The following is a 26,815-nucleotide window of genomic DNA, read 5'->3' on the forward strand; positions in this document are numbered from 1 at the left end:
TAAGCCATATATCCCTCCCCCGATGCGGTGCTTTAAGTGTTGGAAGCTCGGCCATTTGTCTTCGTGCTGTGCTTCCAGCCTCATATGTCGAGATTGTGGTCATCCATCCAATCCCAATACTCCAAGTGCCCCGCCTCCCATCTGTGTTAACTGCGGAGAGCACCATCCCCCTTGCTTGCCGGATTGTAGGATTCTACAGAAGTAACAGAAAATAATGGAATACAAGACCCTGGACCAACTGACCTACACTGAGGCTAAACGGAAATTTGAATGGCTCATCCCGTGTGCATGACAACCGCTTATGCCACCACTGTCACTCCTGTTACAGCTCCATCCGTTGCACCAAATTCAGTCAGCTCTCAGAGCCGAAAGACCACACCTGCCCCCTTGATGGTGGGGGGGGGGGGCACTTCCCTCCTTGTTGCTCCCGCATCATCTACCTCAGGAGGAACAGTACCCCCCCCCCCCCTCCCTCCCCCAACCATCATGGACCTCCATCTCCACTTCTTCGGCTTCTCTCACTAGGAAGGGGTCTCTTGGGTCTCTGCCTTCCCAGGTTCCTACCAGTGGCAAAGCAGACACCTGGCAGTGGCTGAAGAAGCCCCAGGTAGCTGGTCGTAGGGCTTCACGGTCCTCTTCAGTCCCAGAGACTGAATCAAAGAAGTCCTTCCAGCTAGAGCACCACAAGGAACAGCGCGAGAAATCAAAACCGAAGACCCCTAAGACAAAGGAAATTGCGAAGGCATCCCCACCACTGTTGTTACCTACCAGATCTGCGTCTGAGGATGAGGTGGAGAACCTGGTGTCTGCTGAGGACCTTGATCTTGCCGGTCCCTCAGACATGATAGATGTCGCTCCCATAGGTACTCAGTCGGTGGCAGCAGGTGACCCAGTGGCGTAATCTGCTTCCTCGGTCCCTTCACACCTTTTTCGGCCATGGACAATGTCATTCTCCAGTGGAATTGCAGCAGTTTTTTCCACCACCTTGCTGAGCTCTGACAACTTCTCAGCCTTCACCCTTTCTTCTGCATTGCTCTTCAGGAAACTTGGTTACTGGCGATGCAAACCCCTGCCCTTTGTGGCTATCGAGGTTATTATGAGAACCGGGAAGCTTATGAGAGGGTATCTGGTGGCATCTGTATCTAAGTCCTTAACTCTCTTTACATCGAGTGTGTCCCTCTTCACACAACTTTAGAGGCTGTCGCTGTTCAGGTGTGGACGCCTCAGGCTGTTACTGTCTGCAGTCTCTATCTTCCACCAGATGGTGATGTCCCGCAGCATGAACTGACTGCACTGATAGCCCAATTGCCGCCACCTTTTCTGTTACTGGGTGACTTCAACACCCATAACTCTCTGTGGGGTGGATCAGTGGCAACAGGCAGAGGCACTGTCATTGAGCAAGTGTTGGCACAGCTCGACCTTTCCCTCTTAAATAATGGTGCCTTCACACATTTCAGTGTGGCACATGGCACGTACTCAGCCATCGACCTTTCGATCTGCAGCCCTAGCCTTTTACCATCAGTCCAATGGAGTGTGCATGACGACTTGTGTGATAGTGACCACTTCCCGATCTTTCTGTCACTGCCCCAGCGTCACTCTTCTGAGCACCTCCGCATATGGACTTTGAATAGGGCTGACCAGGACTCGTTCGCCTCCACTGCCACTATTGAGCCGCTTTCCCATGACGCCATTGATGTGGTGGTTCACTCGATCACCACCGGCATCGTTACTGCTGCAGGATCTGCAATTCCTTGTTCTTACGGGTCCCCTTGGTAGAGGACTGTGCCTTGGTGGTCACTTGAGATCGCTGAGGTGATTAGAGATCGCAGGTGGACCGTCCAGCGTTATAAGCGGCATCCATCATTGGAACAACTCATCACCTTTAAACAGCTCTGTGCTCGAGCCCGCCGCCTCATTCGCCGATGCGGGCAGGAGTGCTGGCAAAGGTATGTCTCCACCATTGGCCTCTGTACCTCTCCATCACAGGTTTGGGCCAAGATTCGGTGCCTCTATGGCTATCACACCTCCATCAGCGTGCCTGCGCTTTCACTGAATGGAGCAGTCTGTACTGACTCTGACATGATTGCAAACTGCTTAGCAGAGCATTTTGCTCAGAGTTCCGCTTCTGCGAATTACCCGCTGGCCTTCCGCTCAGTGAAAGAGTGGTTGGAACGTCGAAGTCTTTCATTCCACATTCGCCATCCTGAATCGTACAATACTCTGTTCAATGAGTGGGAATTCCAAAGTGCTGTGGCAGCTTGCCCTGATACGGCTCCCAGGCCAGATTGCGTCCACTGCCAGATGCTCAATCATCTCTTGGAGGACAGCCAGTGACACCTCCTAGACCTTTCCAACCGTATCTGGGTTGAGGGTGAGTTCCTGTCGCAATGGCGGGAAAGCATCGTAATCCTTGTGTTGAAACCTGGCAAGAACCCACTGGAGGTGGACAGCTACTGCCCCATTAACCTCACCAATGTTCTTTGCAAGTTGCTTGAACACATGGTGAGCCAGAAATTGAGTTGGATACTTGAGTCTCGGGGCCTTCTGGCTCCGTCTCATGGTGGGTTCTGTAAGGGCTGCTCTGCCATTGATAATCTGGTGAGCCTGGAGTCTGCCAACATTATGACCTTTGCCTGTCATCAGCATCTGATCACCATCTTATTTGACATGCGGAAGGCGTACAATACGACATGGTGACATCACATCCTCAACATGCTTCATGTGTGGAGTCTTCGGGATCCGCTATCGATTTCTATACAAAATTTTCTGTCGCTTCGTTCCTTCCGCGTGCAAGTTGCGACCTCCCATAGTTCCTCCCGAGTTCAGGAGAATGGGGTCCCGCAAGGATCTGTCTTAAGTGTCTGCCTCTTTTTAGTTGCAATTAATGGGCTCACTGCGGTGATGGGAACGTCCGTCTCAGCTTCCTTGTATGCTGATGACTTCTGCCTATACTATAGCTCCACCGGCATTGCAGCTGCTGAACAGCAGCAAGGTGCAGTCTTGGGCTGTAGTGCATTGCTTCCAGTTTTCGGCTGCCAAGACCTGCATTATGCATTTCTGCCAGCGTCATACTGTTCACCCTGAGCCATGGCTTTATCTTGACGGCATACCTCTTGCTGTGGTGGAGATGCATCGGTTTTTGGGATTGGTGTTTGATACCCAGTTGTCTTGGCTCCCTCATATTCGGCAGATTAAACAAATGTGCCGGCGGCATCTTAACGTTCTTTGTTGCTTGAGTCACACCAGCTGGGGTGCTGATCGGTGTACCGTTCTACGGTTGTATCATGCGTTAATTCAGTCCCATGTAGATCATGGTAGCCTGACGTATGGTTCAGCATCCCCTTCCGCGTTGCAGTTGCTGGATCCCATCCTTCACAGTGGGATCCAACTCGCCAGTGGAGCTTTCCACACAAGCCCTGTCACCAGCATACTTGTGGAGGCTGGTGTCGCTCCATTGCAGTTCCGTTGCCAACAATTACTGGCCGCTTATGCTACACGCGTTTGTAGCTTGCCCGAGAATCTCAGTTACCATCTGCTGTTCCCCAACTCAGTCGTCCATCTTCCAGATTGATGGCCCCATTCAGGGAGTACAATCGCGGCTCGCATCCGGGCTCTTCTCTCTGGGCTTGAGTTTTGCCCTCTCCCACCTGTTTTCCAGGCTCATATACGTCTACCCCCTTGCTTTGTGTGGACCCCGGGTCATGTCGGCGTCCTGGGAAATTAACGTGTGGACATGCTGGCCGAACAGGCTGTCAGTGCCCCAGTCCTGGAGATCGGCCTATTGGAGTGCAATCTTCAGTCAGTTTTGCGGTAGAAGGTCCTTGGTACCTGGGGTGATGAATGGCGCACCCTGCCTTCACCCAGCAAACTTCGGGCCATCAAGGAGACTACCGATGTGTGGCACTCCTCCTTGTGGGTCTCTCGCAAGCACTCTGTTGTACTCTGCCGGCTGCACATTGGCCACACCTGGATGACACATGGGTTTTTATTGTGCCGCTAGGACCCACTTCTCTGTCGTTGTAGTTCGGCTTTGACGGTGGTCCACATTTTGTTGGACTGCCCGCTTTTAACTCCGCTCCGGCAGACGTTTGTGCTGCCTAATATGCTTCCTGCACTTTTATCAGATGACATTGCAATGGCAGACTTAGTTTTGAGTTTTATTCGTGCAGGCGATTTTTATCGCTTGATCTAAGTGTTTGTCCTTTTTTTTTGTGTTGTGTCTGGCCTTTGGCCGACGGTTTTAGATTGTGGTTTTTAGTGTGTCACTTGGTGGTTGGCTTTTCCTTTTTGTTTTCATGGTCGGCCAACCACTGTCACACTCTGTGTGATTTTAATTCCTTTTGGCTGGTCTCTGTCTGTGTCTTTCTTGTCCTCTGTCATCCCTTGTAATCTCCGTTGTTTGTTTTTATTCTTTGTGGGTGTTTAAAGTTCATGGAAAAAGGGACCAATGGCCCTTGTAATCTGGTCGCTTCAATCCCACAAACCAACCAACCTTGTGAGCTGATGTGTAAAATAAGCTGTATTTGCGTCTTCCAAAAGTTGTTCTAGCTGTTTTAACCTCTTCGCTGATGTGGTCTTCACGGCATTTGCACTCACTGACACTGCATTCCATAAAACCAACAGTTTACATTCCACATTGTTAGGATCCTCTGATATTGAGAGTTATTCTGTAGGTTTATCTTGAGAGTGCTTTCTTACTTCTGCACCTTCCAATTTATCCTTGTCAAAGCAGGCCATCCTTTCACCATTACTTTGCTACTTGGTAAACAGTTACAGATGTAATTTGACTACCACCAAAAATGATTGGCATTCATATCTGCCCCACTGATGGTTTGTACATGTTTGACACTTCTATGACATCCCCAATCAACTAAAACCTGGTTGATCTGGCTTATTGTACTCCCATCAGAGGAGATCCAGATAAATTTATTTACTACTCTGCCGGGAGAGTCATCATCCTTGTTTCAGCAAATTTAATAACTCTGATACCATTGTCATTGCTTGTTGCATGGCTACTAAAAGAACCAGTTGTTGGACGACACTTATCTTCTCTTCCCACTTGGGCATTGAAGTCTCCTATTACCAATTATATTGAATGTCTTGGTAGTCAGCCTACTACATTCTGTAACACAAGTTAGAAATTGTTCGTTGTTTCTTCATCAGCATCCTCTGATGAAACATAACAATTGACTAAGCAGATCGTCTACGGTTTAACATTTTAAATCATCCAGCAGATACAGTCATTTACTGGAGACCATTTATTGACAGCCAATATCATTTTATTGTGGACGGCAAAAGGAACAACCCGACAGATCAGAATATTGATGAAACTGGATGTGTGAATAGATTCTCTGGACTTAGAATTCAAATGTGGAATGTGAGGTCAGTCATGACCACGGAAATGAAACAACTTGTGAAATACTTGGTGAATATCAATGCCTAGTGACACCAATTCCAGAAAAAAGACTGCCTCAGTAAGTTATGAGTATTGGAAATGCTCACAGGCTCTTCCTTAGCAATGAGCCAAGTCAGTCCTAGAATTCAGGAGCTGCATTTGCAGCCTACAATAAAATAATATCAGCTGTCAATAAAGGTGGAGAAGAAAATTAAGTTTGTCATTTTCAAGGAAACCATTCTAGATTTTGCCTATACTGATCTAGGGAAATCACAGGAAACCTAAGTTAGGATTGCCAAATGGTAACGTGAAACCCTCTCTTTCCAAATGGAAGTCCGTACTTTAGCCACTATACAACCTCACATGATCAGTGTGATCTGAAGGCAGTGGAGCAGATTAGTTGCAGTCAAGCTGTGAAATTAAACAACTCGGATTCCACGAGTGCACTAAAATCCACCCAGTGCATGTACTCAGCATAGAAATTAGTCCGATTCGTCCCTCATTCATCTGCCAAATTTGGGGAAAAAGGTGATGGTCTACTGGAGATCAATTCTTGTAGGAATTTGGACGAAGAAATGATAAGGAGGCTACTTGAGGCCTACAGTGGCATATTTAAAAAAAGACCTACAGTGACATAGTTTAAAAGTGCCCGTATATGCAGAAAGGTTGCTGCTGAAGCAGAGGACAGTTCATCGATAGAAGGAAGATTGGGTAGCAGAGAGGGGCAACAAGCTATGGGCATTTACACAAACCCCTTAGCTATGGCATAGCTGCTTCCAGCCACAGAGATGAAACAAAGCCATTCTAGCTCCGAACACTTGTTATTAAATTTGGAAGAGTGTAGATGCAACTTCAAGCTCAGTTGAATAGTGTTATGTATTCTATTATATATTTATCCAGTGCTTGGTTTGTCATGGTACGCACCAGCACGCTATATGGGTACCTCTCACTATATTCCTAAAATTTGCAGAAATCATTATATTTGTCCAGCACCATTACCAAATTGGAAACTCAAGCTGATGTTAGCTAATTATTTTACAGGTGCTGCAGTCCATTGGCTAGCTTTTAAAATATTATTTATTTTATATGTTCCCTTATATGGGCTGTTTGAAAAACGTGTCATGTATTCTTACAGGAGATAATAATAGTCAAAATTAGAGAAAAAGGGTCCTCCAGACATCTGCCCAGAAGGAAATACTTGAGATGTGGCTCATTTTACTTCTGTTAAACGGCCAGTACTTAGTGGTATGGGCTGTCTCCTTGTTGAGATTCATTGCTCATTTCTTATAGGTTGTTGCTCTGTACTTAGTCCTTAGACTGTGGTGCTGCTGTCAGACATAGCAGTTACAACAGTCTCTTGCAGGGATGGACAAAAATACGAAAATACTGAAAACACCATACGTTACCATACCTAATATGGTCTAGGAAAACCATTGGCATTCAAAACAGCTTCCAGTCAACTCAGAAGAGATGAACACAGGTCCTGTATGGTTTTTAATGGAATCTTATACCAATCTTCATGAAAAATAGGAGCAAGTTCAGGTAACGATAATGGAGGTGGATGGCAGTCACAGATCCTTCTTTCCAAAGTAAACCACAGAGGATCTGGTGCCAGCAGTGGCCAAGGGAGATTGGAAAATTCATTGACATGTTCACAAAACCAGTCCTGTATGATGCATCTTGGAACACAGCACCATCATTGGGAAACAAATATTGTTCCACAGGATGGACTTGATCAGCCAAAATCGCACCAATCCTTGCCAGTAATGTGATCTTGTGAAGTAACCATAGAGTCTGTGATATAGCATGATATGACCACACAAATCATCACTGAACCCCCGCCATGTGTCAGTCTTGGCAACAAGCCATCAGCAGTGTAGGCTTGGGATGGCATACCCCAAACCTTAAGTCAGCCGGAAGTTGGAAACAGTGTGAAAGAAGACTCATCCAACCAAATGACTTTCTTCCATTTCTCCATAGTCCTTGTTTTATGGCTTCAGCACCAAGTTATTCTGTTATAAACATTTGCATTACTAAAGTATGGTTTTGTAATTGTAGCTCACTATGCAGTTCCCAGCTTATGGAGCTTTCTTTGTGTTGTTTCAGTGCTGATAGGGTTCACGAGTGCAACATTCAGTTCTGTAATGACTTTTCAGCTGCCATCCTCTTATTTTCTGTCACAATTCTATTCAGTTACCATATCAGCGCACACCCCGCTGCAGACTGAAAATCTCATTTTGGCTCTATTCAGTTACTATCTGATACAGTCGGTCAACACACACTTCTGTCTGCATTGTGACTTAACGAATTATGTTTCTCCGCTTTGCCTGTATGTTGTATAAAACTTCAATACAGTGCCTCTTGAAACACCAAACACTTTGGCTACTTTGATTATGGAAGCACCCACCACAAAAGCATCAACAATTTGCCCATGTTCAAATTCTTTTAACTCTGACGAAATGCACTCCCAACTACACAGAATGCTGTTCTGACCGTGACTGATACTTGCAATGTATTGAGGGCATTCCACAGGTGCCATTTATTCTCAAAGATAATAGTGTCACCTGCGGGCTTGGCTAGCAACTGCATTTACGTTCAAGCACAAATTTTGTAATGTGTCCATATTGTTGTCCAACCACTGTACACTGTGAGGTTGTGCTGGCACCTGAACAAGGTTAGTGTTACCATGGCATGTGAACAATGTAAACAGTGAAATGGAGCCCCTTTATTCCACCATGAACTGACAAACTAGGTATTCTGCTTGTCAGAACCAACAGCATCAACAAAAAGGATGTATGTCACGTAAGCAGAATTACTTCCTATGAGCTGCATTCCAGCTGAAAAATATGTTCAGCAGATTGTTTCAGTGATTTACAAGCACAGGATCATATGCAGCAACAATAAGGGATTGTGGTACCTTGCAGTATGTATGCCACATGTGTATTGAGGACTGATTATTGTAATGAGTAAAAGATGATCTTGGAACAAGTTTATGAAGAACTGGAGCTGCTGAAGGCATAGACTACACTCTCATGTGTTCAGTTACGCTTGATCGATTACTTTCTCCATATCACTTACACTATGTTGAAGCTCTGAGGCCACAAGATCCCTATATCAGATAACAATTCTGCAAGTGTTTTCTAAGACAGAGCTCTGAAGATACCAGATTCACCGTTTGTTTTGTTTGTGGATGAGGCACAATTCAGAGTGGGGTAATAAGTTACCATAACAGCTACATGTGGACAGATTGAAATTCTTGAACAATCATGGCAGCAGAACATCAGATTCATTTTAGTGTCAATATACAAGTAGGAATTGTGGGTGACAGATTTGTAGGGTCATACACTTTACCAAAAAATTTAACTGGTGTTGTCTGTCTCCAGTTTCAGCATGACAGATTATCCACACTGTCAGAAGTCACCTTGGCAGAAAGATAACGGATGTGCTTTATGTATGATGCAGCACCTTGTACAACAGTATCAAACCTAAACATTTAATGAATGTTTTGTTGAGGAGGTTCTGTAGCCTGGGTTCCCCATTCACTTAACTTTAATCTAATAGGTTTCTGGCAATGGTGATATGTAAAGTCATTGGTGTATTCCACACCTATCGACAACATGCACACGTGTGTCCCGTGCATTTGACCAAAACCAGGGGTAGCCAGATGTGTTTCCACAAGTTCATGTTGCTTTGAAAATGGCTGAAGGACACGTAAGATTAGCACTAACCGCATTGAACACCTCCTCTTGTGTCAGTAGACAGATAGCTATCATAAGATAGGATGGTCCATATCTCAATGAGAATTGGTTTCCAGACATAAGTTTATAGAACCTGTTTTCCTAGTTTTGACTAGTACTATCTCCTGTAGAGAGATAGAACATAAAAAAAAGTGAATTCTTACATTTCTCTTGTTTTGTCATGTAAAGTAACCAGCCTGCCGTTCTCATAACAAACATTTTGTGTTTTTCAACTGACATTTAGCATTGAGAGCTATGTTACTCATCTCAAAGAAATATTATGAATAATTTCCCAAGATTTTAGATAATCATTTGTAGTAGTTAAAAAAATAATCATTTGTGTTTGTTTCATCTTGTGTGTGTTTTAAATCTCAGTTTCTGTTTTTAAGGGCAATACGATTCAACGAAGTGAATTAAATCCATTTGACTGTAGCATTGTAAAGCACATGGATCCATACATAAGTGTGTCCCGTCTCATGATAGAAAACTCTACACCAGTGTGGAAGGTATTTCTCAAAATTATGTAATAGTTTTTGGCACTAATGATTTTAAAAAATACAATTATTGTGTTCTCTAAAACTTTGTTTAGCAGCTGTCACTACATAGCATACTGGTGGTCTACTTGTGATAGTAACTAATGACTGGCCATGAAGTGTGTGCTCAGTATCATGTATAATCTAAGAAATGTCTTGCCACTTGAATCTTTTAGTGTGTGTTGGTGGTAAGAAATTGTTGCTTACTTGTGATTACTTGATTGGAAAATAGTTTCCTGGTTATGTGCTTTTATGAAAATATAAGTAAGATTTTTAGTGAGTTTTGTCTGTTAGAAACTATGCTAGTTACTAAATGACTTACCAAGTGCTCAGGAGTAAGAAATCTGTGCCAGTGAAAGTGGAAGTCATTTGGCAAAGCTCCTCTTCATTATATTGTCATACATGACTTCAGTGCTTAATGTTTAAAATGAAACAACAGTAAGCTGAAAGTCATAAAGAAGAGATTAATACATTTGACAATATTAAGTGCAAGATGTTGATTTTTATCATGGGCTATACAACAATATTATAATGTTTTAAAACTTCAGTGGTACTAAATTGTCCAGTTACTGATTGTGCCACTTGATGTCCAGAGTGACCAGTTTCATTTTAAACTTAACAGAAGTATAATTTGCGAATATTTCTGGATTAACTATGTTTACATACACTAGATACCCAAAATATTAAGATCACCTGCTTAATAGTATTTTGGTGCACATTTGGAACCCAATACAGCAACGATTCTGCATGGTGTGGATTCAGCAAGTCCTCAGTAGGTTTCCGGAGGTACGTGGTACAAGATGTCACACATGGATCATGCAATTTCCGTAAATTATGGGTGGGGGTTTGTGAGTGCGAAGCAGGTGTCCAGTAGTATTCCATATTTGTTCCATCAGGTTTATATCAGGCAGATTTGATGGTCAAGACAGCAACACAAGTTTACTATCAAGTTATTCAAACCCTATTGGCTTGATTCTCACCTTGTAACAGTGATACAGGTACTCCACAATAATGTTCACATAGTCCACAGCTGTCACGGTGCCTTTGATTACTACCACAGAGCCCAGGGAAGCCCTGGTGAATACTCACCATAGAATAATATTGCCTCCACTGGCCTGCGTCCATGGTATGGTGCATGTTTCAAGCGGCTGTTCACCTTGATGACAATGTAGCCAGAAACAACCATCAACCTGATGTTAACATGATTTGTAATTCATCCAACCGATTCCATTGATCCATGGTCCAGCTCCAATGACCCCATGCCCAATGCAGTCATAACTGACAGTGTCATAGTGTCAGCATGCAAATGCATGCCGTTTCTCAGCTGCAGAGCCCCATATTCAACAATATGCTCTGGACTGTGTGCTCCAAAACTCTTGTGATTGTACTGGCTTTGCACTCAAGTCATCAGATCTACCACAGATTGCTGCCTACCCTATTTTCCAGAGTGGAGAAACCCCTGATCTATTCATTCTGGGATGAAGCTTGGACATCCAACACCTTTTGCCTACTGGTGTTGTCACTATCCTCCAATTACTTTCCATTGGTGTTCATGACAGTAGCTTACAAATAGCCAACCAGCTTCACTGCTTTTGAAGTGCTTATTCCCAAGTGTCAGGCCCTAACACACTGTCCTACATCAAAGTCGCTTATGTCAGTGGATTTCCCCATTTGCGGCCTGTAATAGTGCTAGAATTACTTCACATTTGTCTCTGTTTCACTGCATGGCAGAGGGTACCTTGTACCACTACTAGCCATTTCCTATCCTGTTCCACACACAAATGGAGTGAGAGAAAAGTGAAAGTTTATTTGCCTCCATATAAGTGCTGTTTCTCATGTCACTACGATCCTTAAGAGAAATGCACATTGGCTGCAGTTGAAGTGTTCTGCAGTCAGCGTCAAATGCTAGTTCTCTAAATTTTCTCAATACTGCTTCATGAAAAGCACATTGTCTTCCCTCCATGGATACCCGTTTGAGTTCACAGAATGTATCCATAATATTTGATTGTTGATTAAATCTAGCAGCACACCTTTGAATTGCTTTGATGTCGTCCTTTAATCTGGCCTGGTAGGGATTCCACACACTCAAACAGTACTCAAGAATGAGTTACACCAATGTTCTATATACTGTCTCCTTTATAGATGAGCTGTGCTTTTCGAAAATTCTCCCAATAAACTGAAGTCAACCATTTACCTCCCTACTACGGTTGTTATGTGCCCATTCCATTTCATACCGTTCTCCAGCATTATACCTAGATATTTAATTGATGTGATTGTGTAAAGCAACCCATCATTAATGCTGTACTCGAACATTACGGGATCGGTTTTCCTACTCATCTTCATTAAGTTACATTTTTTCTATATTTAGAGTGAACTGCCAATCATCATACCAACCAGAATTTTTGTATAAGTATGTTGTATCCTCCTACAGTCAGTCAATGATGATACCTTCCCCTATACCACAGCACCATCAGCAGATAACCGCAGATTAGTGTTCACCCTGTCCATCAGATCATTCAAGTGTGTAGAGAAAAAGAGCAGTCCTGTCACACTTCACTGAGCTTGTCGTATACTTTCTTAGTATTAGATGGTCATTGTTTTTCCTCCCAGTGTATCGTACACTTTGGGATCCTTTTTTGTTTTTCTTTTATTTATCTATTTATTTATTTTTGCATTCCTTTGACATTTTCATGCTATTGTAATCATATATGTTGAATAAAATCAGTAACTGAATTTTAAACATTCACACTGCCTCTGATTACTTAATTTCTGAATTTTTCTTTTCTTGATATCATTGCCAAATGTATCCAGAAATTCATCTCTGCGGCTAGTAATTTGAATTTAATTGCCATTTTGCTGGCGGAACTTCTGAATTGTATGTAATAATGCTCCTAAATATTGTTTTTCACACTCTTGTTTCAGTATCAATTCTTATGTGCATATGACAGAGATTCCCGTTTCATAGATAAATAGTCATGTTTGCCACATTTAAATTGATCTGATTACTTTGTCTTGTTTTCTATCATTTGTAATTTTCACCAGTATGCATTTATTTTCATCAGTAAGTTGTAGTGTTTCCCTCACTTCTTTCGAAACCAAATGTTAATTTATTCCACCAGTTATCATATATTTCATTTTATGCTGTAGAATTTTATCGGTGTATATCATATAGTGTTGGTGTAATGCAACATGTAAAATTACTGCTGTAACCATTTTATAACTTGAAACCTAGGTAATTAGTATTTGCCAGTTTCAGTCTTTTTATATAGAATTTTTGTATAATGTTTGAATTCCTTTTATGATTTTCTATTTATGTCCTTTAATTGTAAAGATTTCCACAAATTGGCTGAAAGTACACTATAATGGTCTTTTCCCTGTATCTGCAAACACCAGATGAAGAGATTGTTCTCAAATTGTTTTCTCCTCAATTATTTGTGTTAGAAAAAAAGAAAAAAAAGGGTGATCAGTTGTTATATACCAAAGGCTGCTTGTTCTTCATCCTCCATTTCTTCGTATTCTTGTTCTAGAAAATGTTAAATAATGTGATTCTTGAGTTTCTCCCGGCGTATTTGATAATCAAAATATCCACGGGTATGCTGCCGGTCTATAGTGTCCAACGGGCACAATATTTCGGCGATCAAACATGTCGCCATCATCAGGTGAACTGACGGACTGAGCTCCTGTGAACGTGCCGGCACGGAGATCCGTACGCTATGGCTGCTCAGAGGGAACTGGGTTCGGTCGCGGCGGCGGCCGATTTAAATACCCTCCGCCCGCGGCGCGCTCCCTCCGCCGTCCGCGCCCAGCGCCACGGTCGCGCGGTGGAACAGATTGGCACGGCGTCTGAGATGACGTCGGTGTGATGGCTCTGTCCGCCGTGGTCGTCACAACTATACGTCTGCTCGATTTACTCTTGATTAACCCGATCGCCGGTTCCCAAGCCTTGCTAAGATTATAGCCACAGTCCCGGTTTATGAGGTCGTCATTGTTTGTCGGAAAATCACGCCATGGAGTATGACCGCACGAGGATTCTGGTACAGACGTCGAGATACTGGGACAGCGTTGTTAGAGAGGCCATCGAAATTCGCACCAATGACGACCTCATAAACCGGGACTGTGGCTATAATCTTAGCAAGGCTTGGGAACCGGCGATCGGGTTAATCAAGAGTAAATCGAGCAGACGTATAGTTGTGACGACCACGGCGGACAGAGCCATCACACCGACGTCATCTCAGACGCCGTCGCAATCTGTTCCACCGCGCGACCGTGGCGCTGGGCGCGGACGGCGGAGGGAGCGCGCCGCGGGCGGAGGGTATTTAAATCGGCCGCCGCCGCGACCGAACCCAGTTCCCTCTGAGCAGCCATAGCGTACGGATCTCCGTGCCGGCACGTTCACAGGAGCTCAGTCCGTCAGTTCACCTGATGATGGCGACATGTTTGATCGCCGAAATATTGTGCCCGTTGGACACTATAGACCGGCAGCATACCCGTGGATATTTTGATTAATGTTAAATAATGTTTCCACAAAGTTACTTACAATGTTGGTAACTATTATATCCCTATAATTTTTACAGTCATATTTTCATCTTTTTGTGCAGGTTATTGAAATATGTACTATTTTCCATTTACTTGGTGCAACCTCCATTTTAAATGTTTCTCAAAAATATTTGTTAGTAGTTGATATAATTTATCATTACAAAATTTTAATAATTCCATGGGAATGTTTGAAGCCCATCTATTTTTTAAAAATTTTACTGCCTGTTTTGTTATCCTATGTACAAATTGTTGAGCTTACGTATTCGGTAACTTATTGGTCCAGTGCATTATCAGAAATTTTCTCAAATTTTGTGTTGTAAGTATTAAATTGTTTTTCAAGAGTTATGGGTAATATATACTTAGTGCGGTTTATCTCTTGGAATCCATTTTTTTTAATTCCTTGTTGTTTCCTGTACTTTCCCTCCATGTAAAGATTATATTTTTTGACAGTGCTGTTCCCAAGTTCAGTTCTTTCTTCCCCAGCTTGTTCTCGATTTTTGCCTGTTGTGTGCTAATCTCTATCTTGCCTTGAATGTTTCTATACAAAACTCCCGGTATAAAAACAGACAGATTAATGTCGTGAGATGCTTTCTTGTGATGAGAGAAATTTGGAAGAGTGTTGTATGTGATTGGTATGTTGTCCATACTGGAACCATACTCAAGAAAGGGAGGCAGCATACAGTTTCCATCCACGGCTCAGGTGGTATTAACAGGAAAAAACACAATGGCAGCCACAGTAGACCTGCACAAGGACATCAGGACAAAAGTCATCCAACTGTGCAGTAAGCTTTCAGTAGCTGTAATGAACACAGTGATGCCAAGGAAATATGTGCGAACAAACATTTATTTTCAATATAGGCACAAGATTCATTTCTACCTGGAGTGGCTGAAAGTTGCTATTGGTGCACGAAGAAACATAAGGCATATTTTTATGTTAGATCCTAATACCAAATCGGTACTCTGACAGAGCCATGCAACGAGTGATATATGCATTTAACTGGTTGACATCATTGCCAAATTGAAACTCCAAGTGCTAAACAAGCCAGGTTAGACACTGACATACCACAACAGAACAGAAACAGAAATAAACATTGTAACTGTTGTGGTGGTGGTGATGTGGCTTTGTGGACTATCACTAATATTGTGTCAACAAATGATCATGACCTGTTACTATTTCTCCTGAAAGTTGATAGTACAGGAGTGAGTTAGACCTTCCCACAGAAGCCAATTCATGACATCAGGAAAATGAGTTAGGTGTATTCAGGGTGAATTTCAACAATCAAATGCTGGAAGGTACAAGTTACAATGTATACAAAAAAGCATTTGGTGTACAGAAAGCCATTCAGGACACCCAGGAAAAGTCTGTTCCCATTAAAGTTTGCAGTTTGAAAGATTCACTGAAAAAGGATGTTCACTACATTAAGACAGAAGATTTGTGCAACAGAAAGGTCATATCGGAGAGCACTTGGAGTCTTAGAGTAAACAATATACCTTCAGACCTACTAGGATTTGAAAAATGTAGTCTAGATTCAGTCAGGTACATGAATCAGCAACTACATGGAAATGAATGGGGAATACCATGTAAGGGTGTGATGAAATGCTCACTTCACCTTCTGCACTGTCAAGTATACTAAGATAAGATGGCACAACAGGATGGGATGACTCGGCCAACCACCTAATGGGTTCTTTACTGCCGGAAGATGAACAGGAGGAAGGTAACTCTTTAAAGGGACAATTAAGAAGAGAGATAAATGTGCTCTACAGTAACAATGGAGTAGTTTTCCCATTTCATCAATAGGAAGTTTGTGTGGCAACAATGTAACAAAAGCAAGGAAAAGCTCCCAGTCCTGATGATTTATAGTCTGAAGTGCGTTATGAAGTTAAAGACCAAATGGTGCCCTACCTTTAAATAATATGTTTGATTCAGGGCAAGATACGAAGTTGGAGCAGTTTTCATTAAGGAAGGTGACAATAGAGATCCCAACAGGTGCTAAGTCATATGTAACTATTTGTCCGCTGAATGCTATGAGCAAAATATAGAAATGACTGTTACAAGATCTGCTAAGGACACACAGAGAGCTGATAGGTCTTAATCAAACAAAATATGGTTTCAGGAAGGGAAAGTCAACTGATGACACTGATTGCAGCTGTTGACTGTAGTTGTGACAAATATGCTGTAGCCATCACGTTAGACATTATCGGAGTGTTCAGTGCTTTGGTGGCTGTCATTGTTTGCAAAGTTTAGACAGCTGAAATTACCCACATGTTTGATGTAACTCTTTCAGAGACTACTGTCATGATAGAGTAGTGGCATGGGCATCTCCTGATGGGACAATCAAATGAGAAATAGCAAACGTATGCTGTCAGGTGCCTATATGGAACACTGTCATTTGGGATTTAGTGATTGAGTCTGTGTTGGGAATAGTAGAGGAGTTAGCAATAGTTGCTGCCACTGCTGCATGCGTGAATGATATCCTCATAGTGGTTAATGGGAGGGCTAGAGCTCAGACAGAGCAAAAGTGTGACACAACTCTATACATGATTCAGCAATATGAACAAAACAAATTGAAGACTGCTGAGAACAAGACTGCTACTGCAGGGAAAGCTGTCAACAACTAGAAATCCTTATATTATAATTGCTGGTGTTCTGATAAGTAGGAAAGTGGTAAACTAATGTTAGAGAATATATGTGGTTCAGGGTGAGACATACAATGCCCACAGTTATGAAGTCAGAAAAAGTGTCTAAGGTCATGCACAAAATAGCTGCTACTGTAAAAAAATTTAAAAAAGGAGTTACCACTGCAACTCATTAAACTTTATCATGAGGCCATTACTTCCCTCTGTAGTCAGTTTCAGTGCAAGTGTGTGGGCATTCAAAGTTCAACAAGTGAGATGTGTTAAAATTTTCTAAAGATGGCAGCACAATGTCCTTACAAGGATATATGATGCTTAATAGTCAGTGTGATACTTGAAATGTATCTCATTGACCTACAGGAAGGGGGAGGGAGAGAGAGAGAGAGAGAGAGAGAGAGAGAGAGAGAGAGAGAGAGAGAGAGAGAACTGGTAAATTAATAACTGTGAAGAAAGAGGTAAAAAGATGGATGACAGATGAATAGCAATCCATCTGGGACAGTACCAGTACAGGAAGAAGAGTGTATATTACCAGATGTAAGAGAATGTATGAACAGGAAAAAATGAGTCACCTAATTCCTTTGAAGGGGATGGTCCACATGCTGACAATACACAGACCTCATCTTAATTATCTTTACAGGTTCAATATAAGAACCAATGGCAGATGCATTTGTGGAGAAGCTGGGGCATCTTATCTTAACATGTAGTGATAGTGCCTCAATCAGTGAATCACAGCTGTGATAGTTTGAGGTTACAGTTTGTATCATACTATACATGACAGGGAAGCAAGTGCTCCTCTGAGCAGACTATCAGGCATATATTATAGAAAAAAACCAGAAAAGTATCTTAAATCCTCAGAAAGGAAGAGAATGTAAAACTGCACTCCACAGGGCCTCCACTCATAACATTGTAAATTGACTGTTCACATAACATGGAGGAGAGCAGTGTGTGGTATATTATTTACTATTGAGGGTGTAATTTATATTACTATCTGACAAAAGTGACAAATCAAGGATTTTGTATTATTTTAGACCATTGATTTTATATTGCTTTGTAAGGTGTTGTAAATGTTTTATGATACTTGACGATAGTCTGTTGATTGAAATTGGCTGTATAATGAAGAAATTTTTATCAGGAGCTCTCGACAGCAAATTATGACATTCTTTAAATATTTATGAGTTATGGGGCACCCCCTTCTTAAAATATATTACTTTCTTTAGCCTTTAGTAATCCAATACCTAACCTGAAAGGTAGAAATTACATTCACAGAATTCTCCAATATTTGATACAACAAATCGAAGATGAGCTATGGAAAGACTCTTGGATGTTTAAATTTCAAATATTTCATAACTTAAGACTAATAAAAATTGGCTACTAATGTGGATTACAGCTAATGAAAATGGTTGTTTCTTAATTTGAGAGATATATAGAGGTGAGATTAGTCCTAGTACTGAGAATGCGTTTGTGAATTGGTAGTCAAAACTCTGACTTTAAACCTGTAGTACCAAGAAGTGTTCAAAAGGTTTTTTTCCTTCTGTGCCAATGAAACATTACGTGAAAGAACAAGGTTGTCATCCTTCCACCCATGTATCTATCTATCCATCCATCCATCCATCCATCCATCCATCCATCCATCCATTAATTGATTCACACATGTGCCTTCATAGATGTGGACAGGTAGGAGGGACCACTGCAGGCTACTCCTGTAAAGTATGCAAACAACAAATTATGACTAGTGCTAATCAATTACTTGTAGATTACTTTCTATATACAGGCTGTAATGAGACTTTCAAGGACATGTCCCTCACACATAATTGAAGAAAAATTGTTACATCTTCAAATTTAACACATTTTTCGGACAACACAACAACACATATAAGTCACTGAGTAAGTTGACCTGTGTACAAGTCGGCATTCGATTAAACACTGAGTCTCAGTCTAGCGGCCACTGCTCGGCTGGCCGCTTAGGTGGCGCAGCTGCTGCATGGCTGGCAGACAGCGCCGCACGTAGAGGACGTGCGTAATTGTGCGGCGGCACTTTGAATAATCGGCGAGTCACAACACTTTTCCCCCCTTTGAAATTGGTGCACTGGTCTTGATGGAGGTGTCCTGGAGATGGCTAACGTCCATGGGCGTTGTTTGACTTGCCGTAAAGTCTCGAGGAGGAGGCTTTCCGTACGGACGGAAGTGTCCCCGATGATAACGGGTCGAGATGACAGGAGACGTAGGGGTCGAATCTGCTGGGGCCCCATGCACCAATCTGCCCGTTGCGGCAAGTCCAGTTGATATGACAGGAGACATGGGCGATGTGTCGGCGTCCGTTGGAGGAGGAGGCGAGTAGATGTACTCTGACAGAGGATGGTCCTCCGGTTCCTGCATGGGCACGTCTCCTGGTGGCGTCCGTTCTGGTGCTGGCATTGTGATGACGGTGAGAGGGCTGCGTTGTGAGTATTGAGAGATACCAAGATCCCGATCATCAGGTAGAGCCAAAGGTGGTGTGGCAGCATTCGGAACAGGCGTTGCTGGCACCCGAGGCCGAAGCTGGTCCGAATGACGCACTGCAACACCCGTGTCCGTCTGGATTTCATACAGGCGTCTGCCACGGTGTCTTAAGATGCGGCCCGGGCTCTATTTTGGCCGCCTGCCATATCCCCGTACCCAGACGAGGTCGTCGGTGGTGAACCGGCCAAGAGAAGGCACCCGCGGCCGTGAGGTGGGAGGCCGCAGAAGATGAAGTAGCGTGCGGGACTGTCGGCCATGTAAGAGCTCAGCCGGGCTGTGATCGCCCATGGGGGTGAAACGGTAAGACGCCAGGAACTGGAGAAGCGCATCATCAGAATCAGAAGAAGTCAGAAGTTTCCGCATCTGAGCCTTAAATGTGCGGACCAGTTGTTCAGCCTCACCGTTGGATTGTGGATGGAACGGCGGGGGCGTGACATGCGTAACGCCGTGACGAGCACAAAATCCGCAAAGTCGGAAGAGGCAAATTGCGGACCATTATCAGTAACAAGAGTAGAGGGGAGGTCTTCCAAAGAAAAAATGCGGGCGAGAGCACTGGTGGTTGCGCAGTGATAGGTGACTTGCAACAGACAATGAAAGGAAAGTTAGAGTAGGCGTCAATTACGAGGAGCCAATAAGTACCTAAGAAGGGTCCCGCAAAGTCAGCATGAATGCGCTCCCAGGGCTTCTCAGGCGAAGGCCACGGTGACAAAGATGACTTCGGGGCAGCGGCCTGTGACGCACAAGGGCTGCAGGCAGCGACCATGTGTGCTATTTCAGAGTCGATGCCAGGCCAGTACAGATGACGGCGCGCCAGAGATTTTGTGCGAGTCACACCCCAGTGCCCCTGGTGAAGGAGGCGCAAGACCGAAGCACGCAAAGACGCAGGTACCACAACACGCGGCGAAGCATTGTCAGTGGAGAGGAGGATAACACCATCCCTTGCCGTGAGGCGGTAATGCAAAGTGTAGTAGTTCCGCAACAGATCAGAAGTTTTAGCGGACGGGCGATCTGGCCAACCCTTCTGAATACAGCGTAAAACCCAGGAGAGGGTAGGGTCAGAACCCGTAGCAGCCGCCAGCCGGTCCCCAGTGATGGGGAACCCGTCCACAACCCGCTGCTCCGCAACATCCAGGTGGAAACACAAGAGTTCGTCCCTATCGAATGCCTGATCAGAACCCATGGGAAGGCGAGACAAAGCATCAGCATTCGCATGTTGAGCCGTTGGCAGGAAATGAATCTCATAATTGAAACGGGACAAGTAAAGAGCCCAACGCTGGAGGCGGTGTGCAGCCTTGTCGGGAAGTGACGTTGATAGGTGAAACAAGGAAACAAGTGGTTTGTGATCTGTAACAAGATGAAATTTTGAGCCATAGAGAAAAACACCAAACTTATGAAGAGTTAAATGATGGCCACAGCTTCTTTCTCAATTTGAGAATACTTCTGTTGGGCATCCGTGAGTGTTTTGGAGGCATAAGCGATGGGTTGTTCAGAACCGTCAGAAAAACGGTGCGCAAGGACTGCACCGACCCTGTATTGAGAGGCGTCTGTGGCAAGAACAAGATGTTGGCCAGGTCGATAAGTAGCCAGGCACGGGGCCTGTTTCAGCATAGTCTTTAATTTCCGGAAAGTCGTGTCACATGACGCAGACCAGTGACACGGCACGTTTTTATGCAACAGGCGATGCAACGGCTGAGCCACTGACGCCGCAGACGGTAAAAACTTGTGATAGTATGCTATTTTCCCCAAGAAGGCCTGCAGTTCCTTAACAGATGTAGGGCGAGGAAGGGCATCGATCGCAGCAACAGTGTGTTGAAGCGGACGAATACCATCCCGAGAGAGTTGAAACCCCAAGTACATGATAGATGCCTGAAAAAATTGTGATTTCTGAAGATTACACTTAAGACCGGCAGTCTGTAAGACATGAAAAGGTGTGCGGAGATTTTGAAGATGTTCTTCAGTGGTGGAGCCAGTGACAGCAATGTCGTCCATGTAATTGATACACCCCGGGACAGGGAGCAATAATTGTTCCAAGAATCGCTGAAAGAGAGCAGGGGCGCTGGCAACCCCGAATGGCAAGCGTTGGTATTGATAGAGGCCGAAAGGCATGTTAAGAACCAGAAACTGCCGGGAAGCAGCGTCGAGAGGAAGTTGATGATAAGCTTCCGACAGGTCAATTTTAGAAAAATACTGCCCTCCAGCGAGTTTAGTGAACAGTTCTTCAGGACGGGGCATAGGGTAAGTGTCGATGAGGCATTGAGCATTTACAGTGGCTTTGAAATCGCCACAGAGACAAATATCACCATTGGGCTTAGCAACTACAACGACAGGAGAGGACCACTCACTGGAAGTGACAGGAAGCAAGACCCCTAAAGCAGTGAGACGATCCAACTCCCGTTTTACCCGATCTCGAAGGCCACAGGAATGGGCCGAGCCCGAAAAAACTTAGGCCGAGCAGTGGGTTTGAGTGTGATATGAGCTTCAAAGTTGTTTGCACGGCCTAACCCAGGAGAAAAAAGGGACAATAATGTCGTCGACAAGGAATCCAGTTGGGCATAAGGAATAGCGTCAGAGACAATATTGACAGAGACATCTATGGAGAACCCAAAAACGCGAAAGGCATCGAAACCAAAAAGATTTTCTGCGTTGTTCTGGTCGACCACAAATATGGGAACAGTGCGAACGACGGATTTGTAAGATACCTCAGCATTAAACTGTCCCAAGAGATAAATCTTCTGTTTATTGTACGTCCGTAATTGCCGAGTGACGGAACAGGAGTGGAGAACCCAGCTGAAGATACGTCTGAGAATTAATTATAGTGGCAGCAGAACCGGTATCCACTTGCATGCGAACATCTCAACCAAGGATTTGGACAGTGAGGAATAACTTCCCTGAAAGGGAAGAAGGACAATTGACAGACAACACAGAATCAGAATCAGCGTCATGTTCATGAACATCATGTATGTGGTCGGATTTACAAACGGAAGATACATGACCTTTCTTTTTGCAATTGTGACACACAGCCCAACGTTGGGGACAATCCTCGCGTGAATGTTTCGTAAAACACCGCGGACATGAAGGCAGTTGCCGGGGATTTTGCTGCAGTTTCTTAGAGGGTTGTTTACGGCTAGACTGAGGCTGCGTGTGGGAGCGTACTGCGGCCACGTCGGCCGGCGGGGACATGCCGCACGCGTCGTCAACAGCGCACAGAGGTTGTATTTCCCCGACGTCACCCCACGCTTCTTTTTGGGCCCCAGCGGCGCGAGAAATTTCAAAAGACTGCGCAATGGAGAGAACTTCATCTACAGTCGGATTCGCCAACTGAAGGGCAAGTTGCCGAACTTCTTTGTCTGGCGCCGACCGAATAATAGCATCCCGTACCATGGAATCGGCATAGGATTCTTTGTGAACGTCAGTAACAAATTGACACTTTCGACTGGGGCCGTGAAGTTCAGCAGCCCAAGCGCGATAGGACTGATTTGGTTGTTTTTGACAACGATAAAAGGCAAAACGAGAGGCTACCACATGCGTTTGCTTTTGAAAATAGACAGACAGAAGGGAGCACATTTCAGCAAAGGACAAAGACGCAGGATCCTTCAAAGGAGCCAATTGCGACAACAACTGATACATTTGAGGTGAAATCCAGGAAAGGAACAGAGACTTACATGGTTGTTCGTCCGTGACATGAAATGCCAAGAAGTGCTGTCGAAGACATTTTTCATAATCAGACCAGTCTTCCGCCGTCTCGTCGTAAGGTGGAAAAGGAGGTACAGCCAATGATGAGAAATGCCCCGCATTTGACACCGCGACGAAATCGCGAATCGCCGCTGTTAGAAGCATTTGCTGTTCAAGGAGATTTTGCAAGAGCTGCTCGATAGTAGCCATGGAAACCTGTGAGTCAATGGTGAAAAGGAAAAATCCACTACCTCGTTGCCAATTGTTAAATCTTCAAATTTAACACATATTTTGGACAACACAACAACACATATGTCACTGAGTAAGTTGACCTGTGTACAGGTCGGCATTCGATTAAACACTGAGTCTCAGTCTAGCGGCCGCTGCTCGGCTGGCCGCTTAGGTGGCGCAGCTGCTGCATGGCTGGCAGACAGCGCTGCACGTAGAGGACGTGCGTAATTGTGCGGCGGCACTTTGAATAATCGGCGAGTCACAACAAAAATGTTATAGTCTTTGGTCCATAAATGCTTTGTTTGTGTGTTTCAACCCATTTGCCACAACTCTCCGTATAACATCATGGGAAACACTTTCTAATTTGAAAAATGTTTGAAATACCCTCCATTAAAGGCAGTTTGTTTATTGCCGTATGTGTTTTGCTTCTTTTATTTGGGAAGCATCTTCAGTGGCGATTTCCAGCGCTGTTTACTCGTTCGTGTGATCCTGCAAATGTATTTGTTAGTTTCTATGCTCCAGCTGGCCAATTTCAGGTGTCCTGTCACCCACATTTGTGTCATTGCATATATCACTTCCTCTTTCCATTGTGTGATCAACATCTCATCTAAGAAGGCATTATAACTTTGTATGTTTGGTCAGGATGGAAGAACATGAAGTCTTAAACAGTTATCAACAGTACTGTCACCAACACTGGCCAAAGATATTTATTGATTATGTGCTTCAACAATTACAAGAGGATTAACATCTGCCAGCATGTGCCAATTGTGAAATTTCACTATCTTATCATGTTGAAACAATACTTCATCTGCAAGTAGCACTGTTGAACTAAAATAAGGGTTTGACACATACTTTAGTACTTGATTAAGAGAAGTGCACCTGTGCTGGAAAATCAGCTGCTGACACTGTCTGTACATGCTGTTAATGTTATGGATACAGCTAGAATGTTATATAACACTTCCCAAGCTGTTGTGGCTACATAACTTACACTGACACAAAAGTCGTCATCAAATGTATGTCCTGTTGTGTCATCTTTCATCTAGACCTCCCACAGTCACAAGTAACAGGATGAAACGTTCCATGCTCCCTAAGATGATTAGTTGCTTCATATTTCCTACTGTTGGGAATCATCTGATTCTGGAAATCTCTGCCATTATTATAATATGATAATCCACATATCGGACGGTCATCTTTTCTTTGTTCGTTTGCACTCCCATTTCACTGTACTGGAAAACAAATCTATGATGAACACTACTACTCACACATGTACATGCAAAACCCATGATTATCACTTAAACAGTTGGTGCTACATGTAAGGAAGTTTGAGACACAAGTCACATGTTGGTACAGACAATTATATTAGTTGTGTGTTAGTATTACCTTCAGTGAAGTGATATACTAAACACTGACGGTGAACTTAAGAATTACAACTTAACCAGGCATAACGAGCTTTTTGAACATTTCATGCAAGAAAGAGTTTTAATGTATTATGCTGGTATGTGATAATCGTGTGGCTTCTCATGGTTAATGCACCATGGGTAGTTGTTGGAAATAGTTTTAACAGGGAAATTCAATATTTTTGGGCACATATCTGTTAAAAAAATTATCAGTTGTCTGTGTACTGAAAACATTAAAATCTGTCTTATATAAACGTTAGTGTTAATCAGAATATATTTCTTAGAGTCCAAATATTTTGATGAATTATAGGACACACTATTAGTTTGCTATTAACTATTTGGGGATTTACAATTCCCTGCATGATGTCTTGTTCATCGAATTGTGAGAAAAGGTAGAACTGATTTTTGCACATGGGCAGCTTTTGGAAAGAACAATAGTTCAGGATATATTATCACAAGGTGATGTAGTAGCACTGCTTTGGAACAGAGAAAATATACTGTTTTCCTTCAAAATTTTTATGGCGGTAATGAAACATCATCATTTATAAAAAGGAACGAAGTGTGCCTTCAACTAAGCATCTCATGTCCATCAAAAGTAACTGTGGTGTGCATACTGTAAGACCTTCAGTACACACACCATCAGATTATTTGACGTGTCGCTCTAACAAAGTAGGCAAGTGTCAGCAATATGTCTCGCGGTCTTATCGTTGCATGTTTATCTTCTGCTGTTAGGTCAGACGATAGAAATACCACTTGCACGCTTAGAGTAGCAGATTGACAGTGACCAACTTTAAACAGAACTTGATTAATTTTCACACACATTTATTAAAATAAAAACAAGCCTAAAAACTACTTAACTTGGTTCTGGATGCTATTTACAATTGACAATCTGAAGTTCCTTTGGTCTTGGTACGTTAATCTTATTCTCACATATCTCTGATACTTGACAAAGTGTGTATTCATTTATCTTCATGGCTATGTACAGGAATATGGTAATCTTATTAGGCGCAGACTGAAACTTGACTATATACTGGTACAGACTAATGCAGACTGGTACAGACTAATGCAGACTGGTACAGACTAATGCAGACTGACTAATCGGAGGTCTGTACACTCGTTATAATACCTTGCACGTTCAGGTATCACTGCGTGAGTGTGATCCATGAGTAGAAAAGGTTCTATGTTAGCAGCAATCTCATTGGCTGCGTTACATATTAATACGCGGATCGGCGGAAGCAGAATTTGGTCCGTCTCTAAGACAGCGCCATCTCGTAGTGCGGAGACGGACGAGCGCTGCGCCTGCGCTGTTGTGCGTAGCGGGGCGCACTCTAGTGGGAAAGTTGTGTACGCACTGACTATGCGGAGCTATGTACACAACAGTAACATATAATAATAACCCTATATGCTGCATGGACAAAATGATATGTTCAAGTCCAATTTGAAATTGTGACCATAAAAGCACAAAATACTCAATTTGTGCCTTTTTCAGTACATATGTGTAAACAGTAGCGGGATAATTTTCTGTCGGGTGAATCCTGAGGATAGTATGGATTTGAAGAATGACTTTTTGGCACATAGATATATTGCCTTAAACCTTCAGCAACGAAAGATATGTCAGTATTAAAAACATAGGTTCCAGAAGAGAAACAGCTAAATCAGTCAGCATGTACTCCTACGGAGGATTTATGTAAAAAGTGTGTACTAGATGTCATTGTAAGAAAAAAAAGAACTGTACCAAGTGGATGTCCCAAAAATGTAGACTGGTGCACAAAATTAATGGATGAAAGTAACTTTTACATAATGTATCACGTAACATCGCTCAATAAAACTTGGACCCTACATAGAAAGAATGATTACCGTGGGCAGCAGTGATTGCTGCATGTTACAATGTTAGCAAAGAGTTCTTGTGGTAGGGCATTACATTCCTCTGCCAGTGTGGTTGACAAGTGCTGGACAGTCTTTAGTGCATGTGAACATGCTGCAGTGCATCTCCCCAATGCATCCCACACATGCTTGATAGAATTTAAGTCAGAAGAACAGACAGGCCAGTTTATTTGCTGAATATCTTCTCATTCCGAAAGCTCTTTCACCTGTGCTGTTCGCTGCAGTCACACAATGTCATCCATAAAAATGGTCGGTGCCAAATGCCCCCCTGAAAAGATATATGTGGGGTAAGAGTAC

At 43.3% G+C, this 26,815-nt stretch overlaps 1 protein-coding gene across 5 annotated transcripts in view; it reads left to right on the top strand.

Annotated features, from left to right (window-relative positions):
- Positions 1-26,815, top strand: part of LOC126183384 (uncharacterized) — a 173,482-nt gene that overhangs the window by 39,631 nt on the left and 107,036 nt on the right. For all 5 annotated transcript variants that reach the window (XM_049925325.1, XM_049925326.1, XM_049925324.1 and 2 more), the window contains one exon: positions 9,522-9,638. In XM_049925325.1, coding sequence (XP_049781282.1) covers positions 9,522-9,638 — 117 coding nt within the window. The remainder of the gene's footprint in view (positions 1-9,521; positions 9,639-26,815) is intronic.

The sequence above is a fragment of the Schistocerca cancellata genome, chromosome 4 (assembly GCF_023864275.1).
Source record: "Schistocerca cancellata isolate TAMUIC-IGC-003103 chromosome 4, iqSchCanc2.1, whole genome shotgun sequence".
In the NCBI taxonomy this organism is placed as follows: Eukaryota; Metazoa; Arthropoda; class Insecta; order Orthoptera; family Acrididae; genus Schistocerca; species Schistocerca cancellata.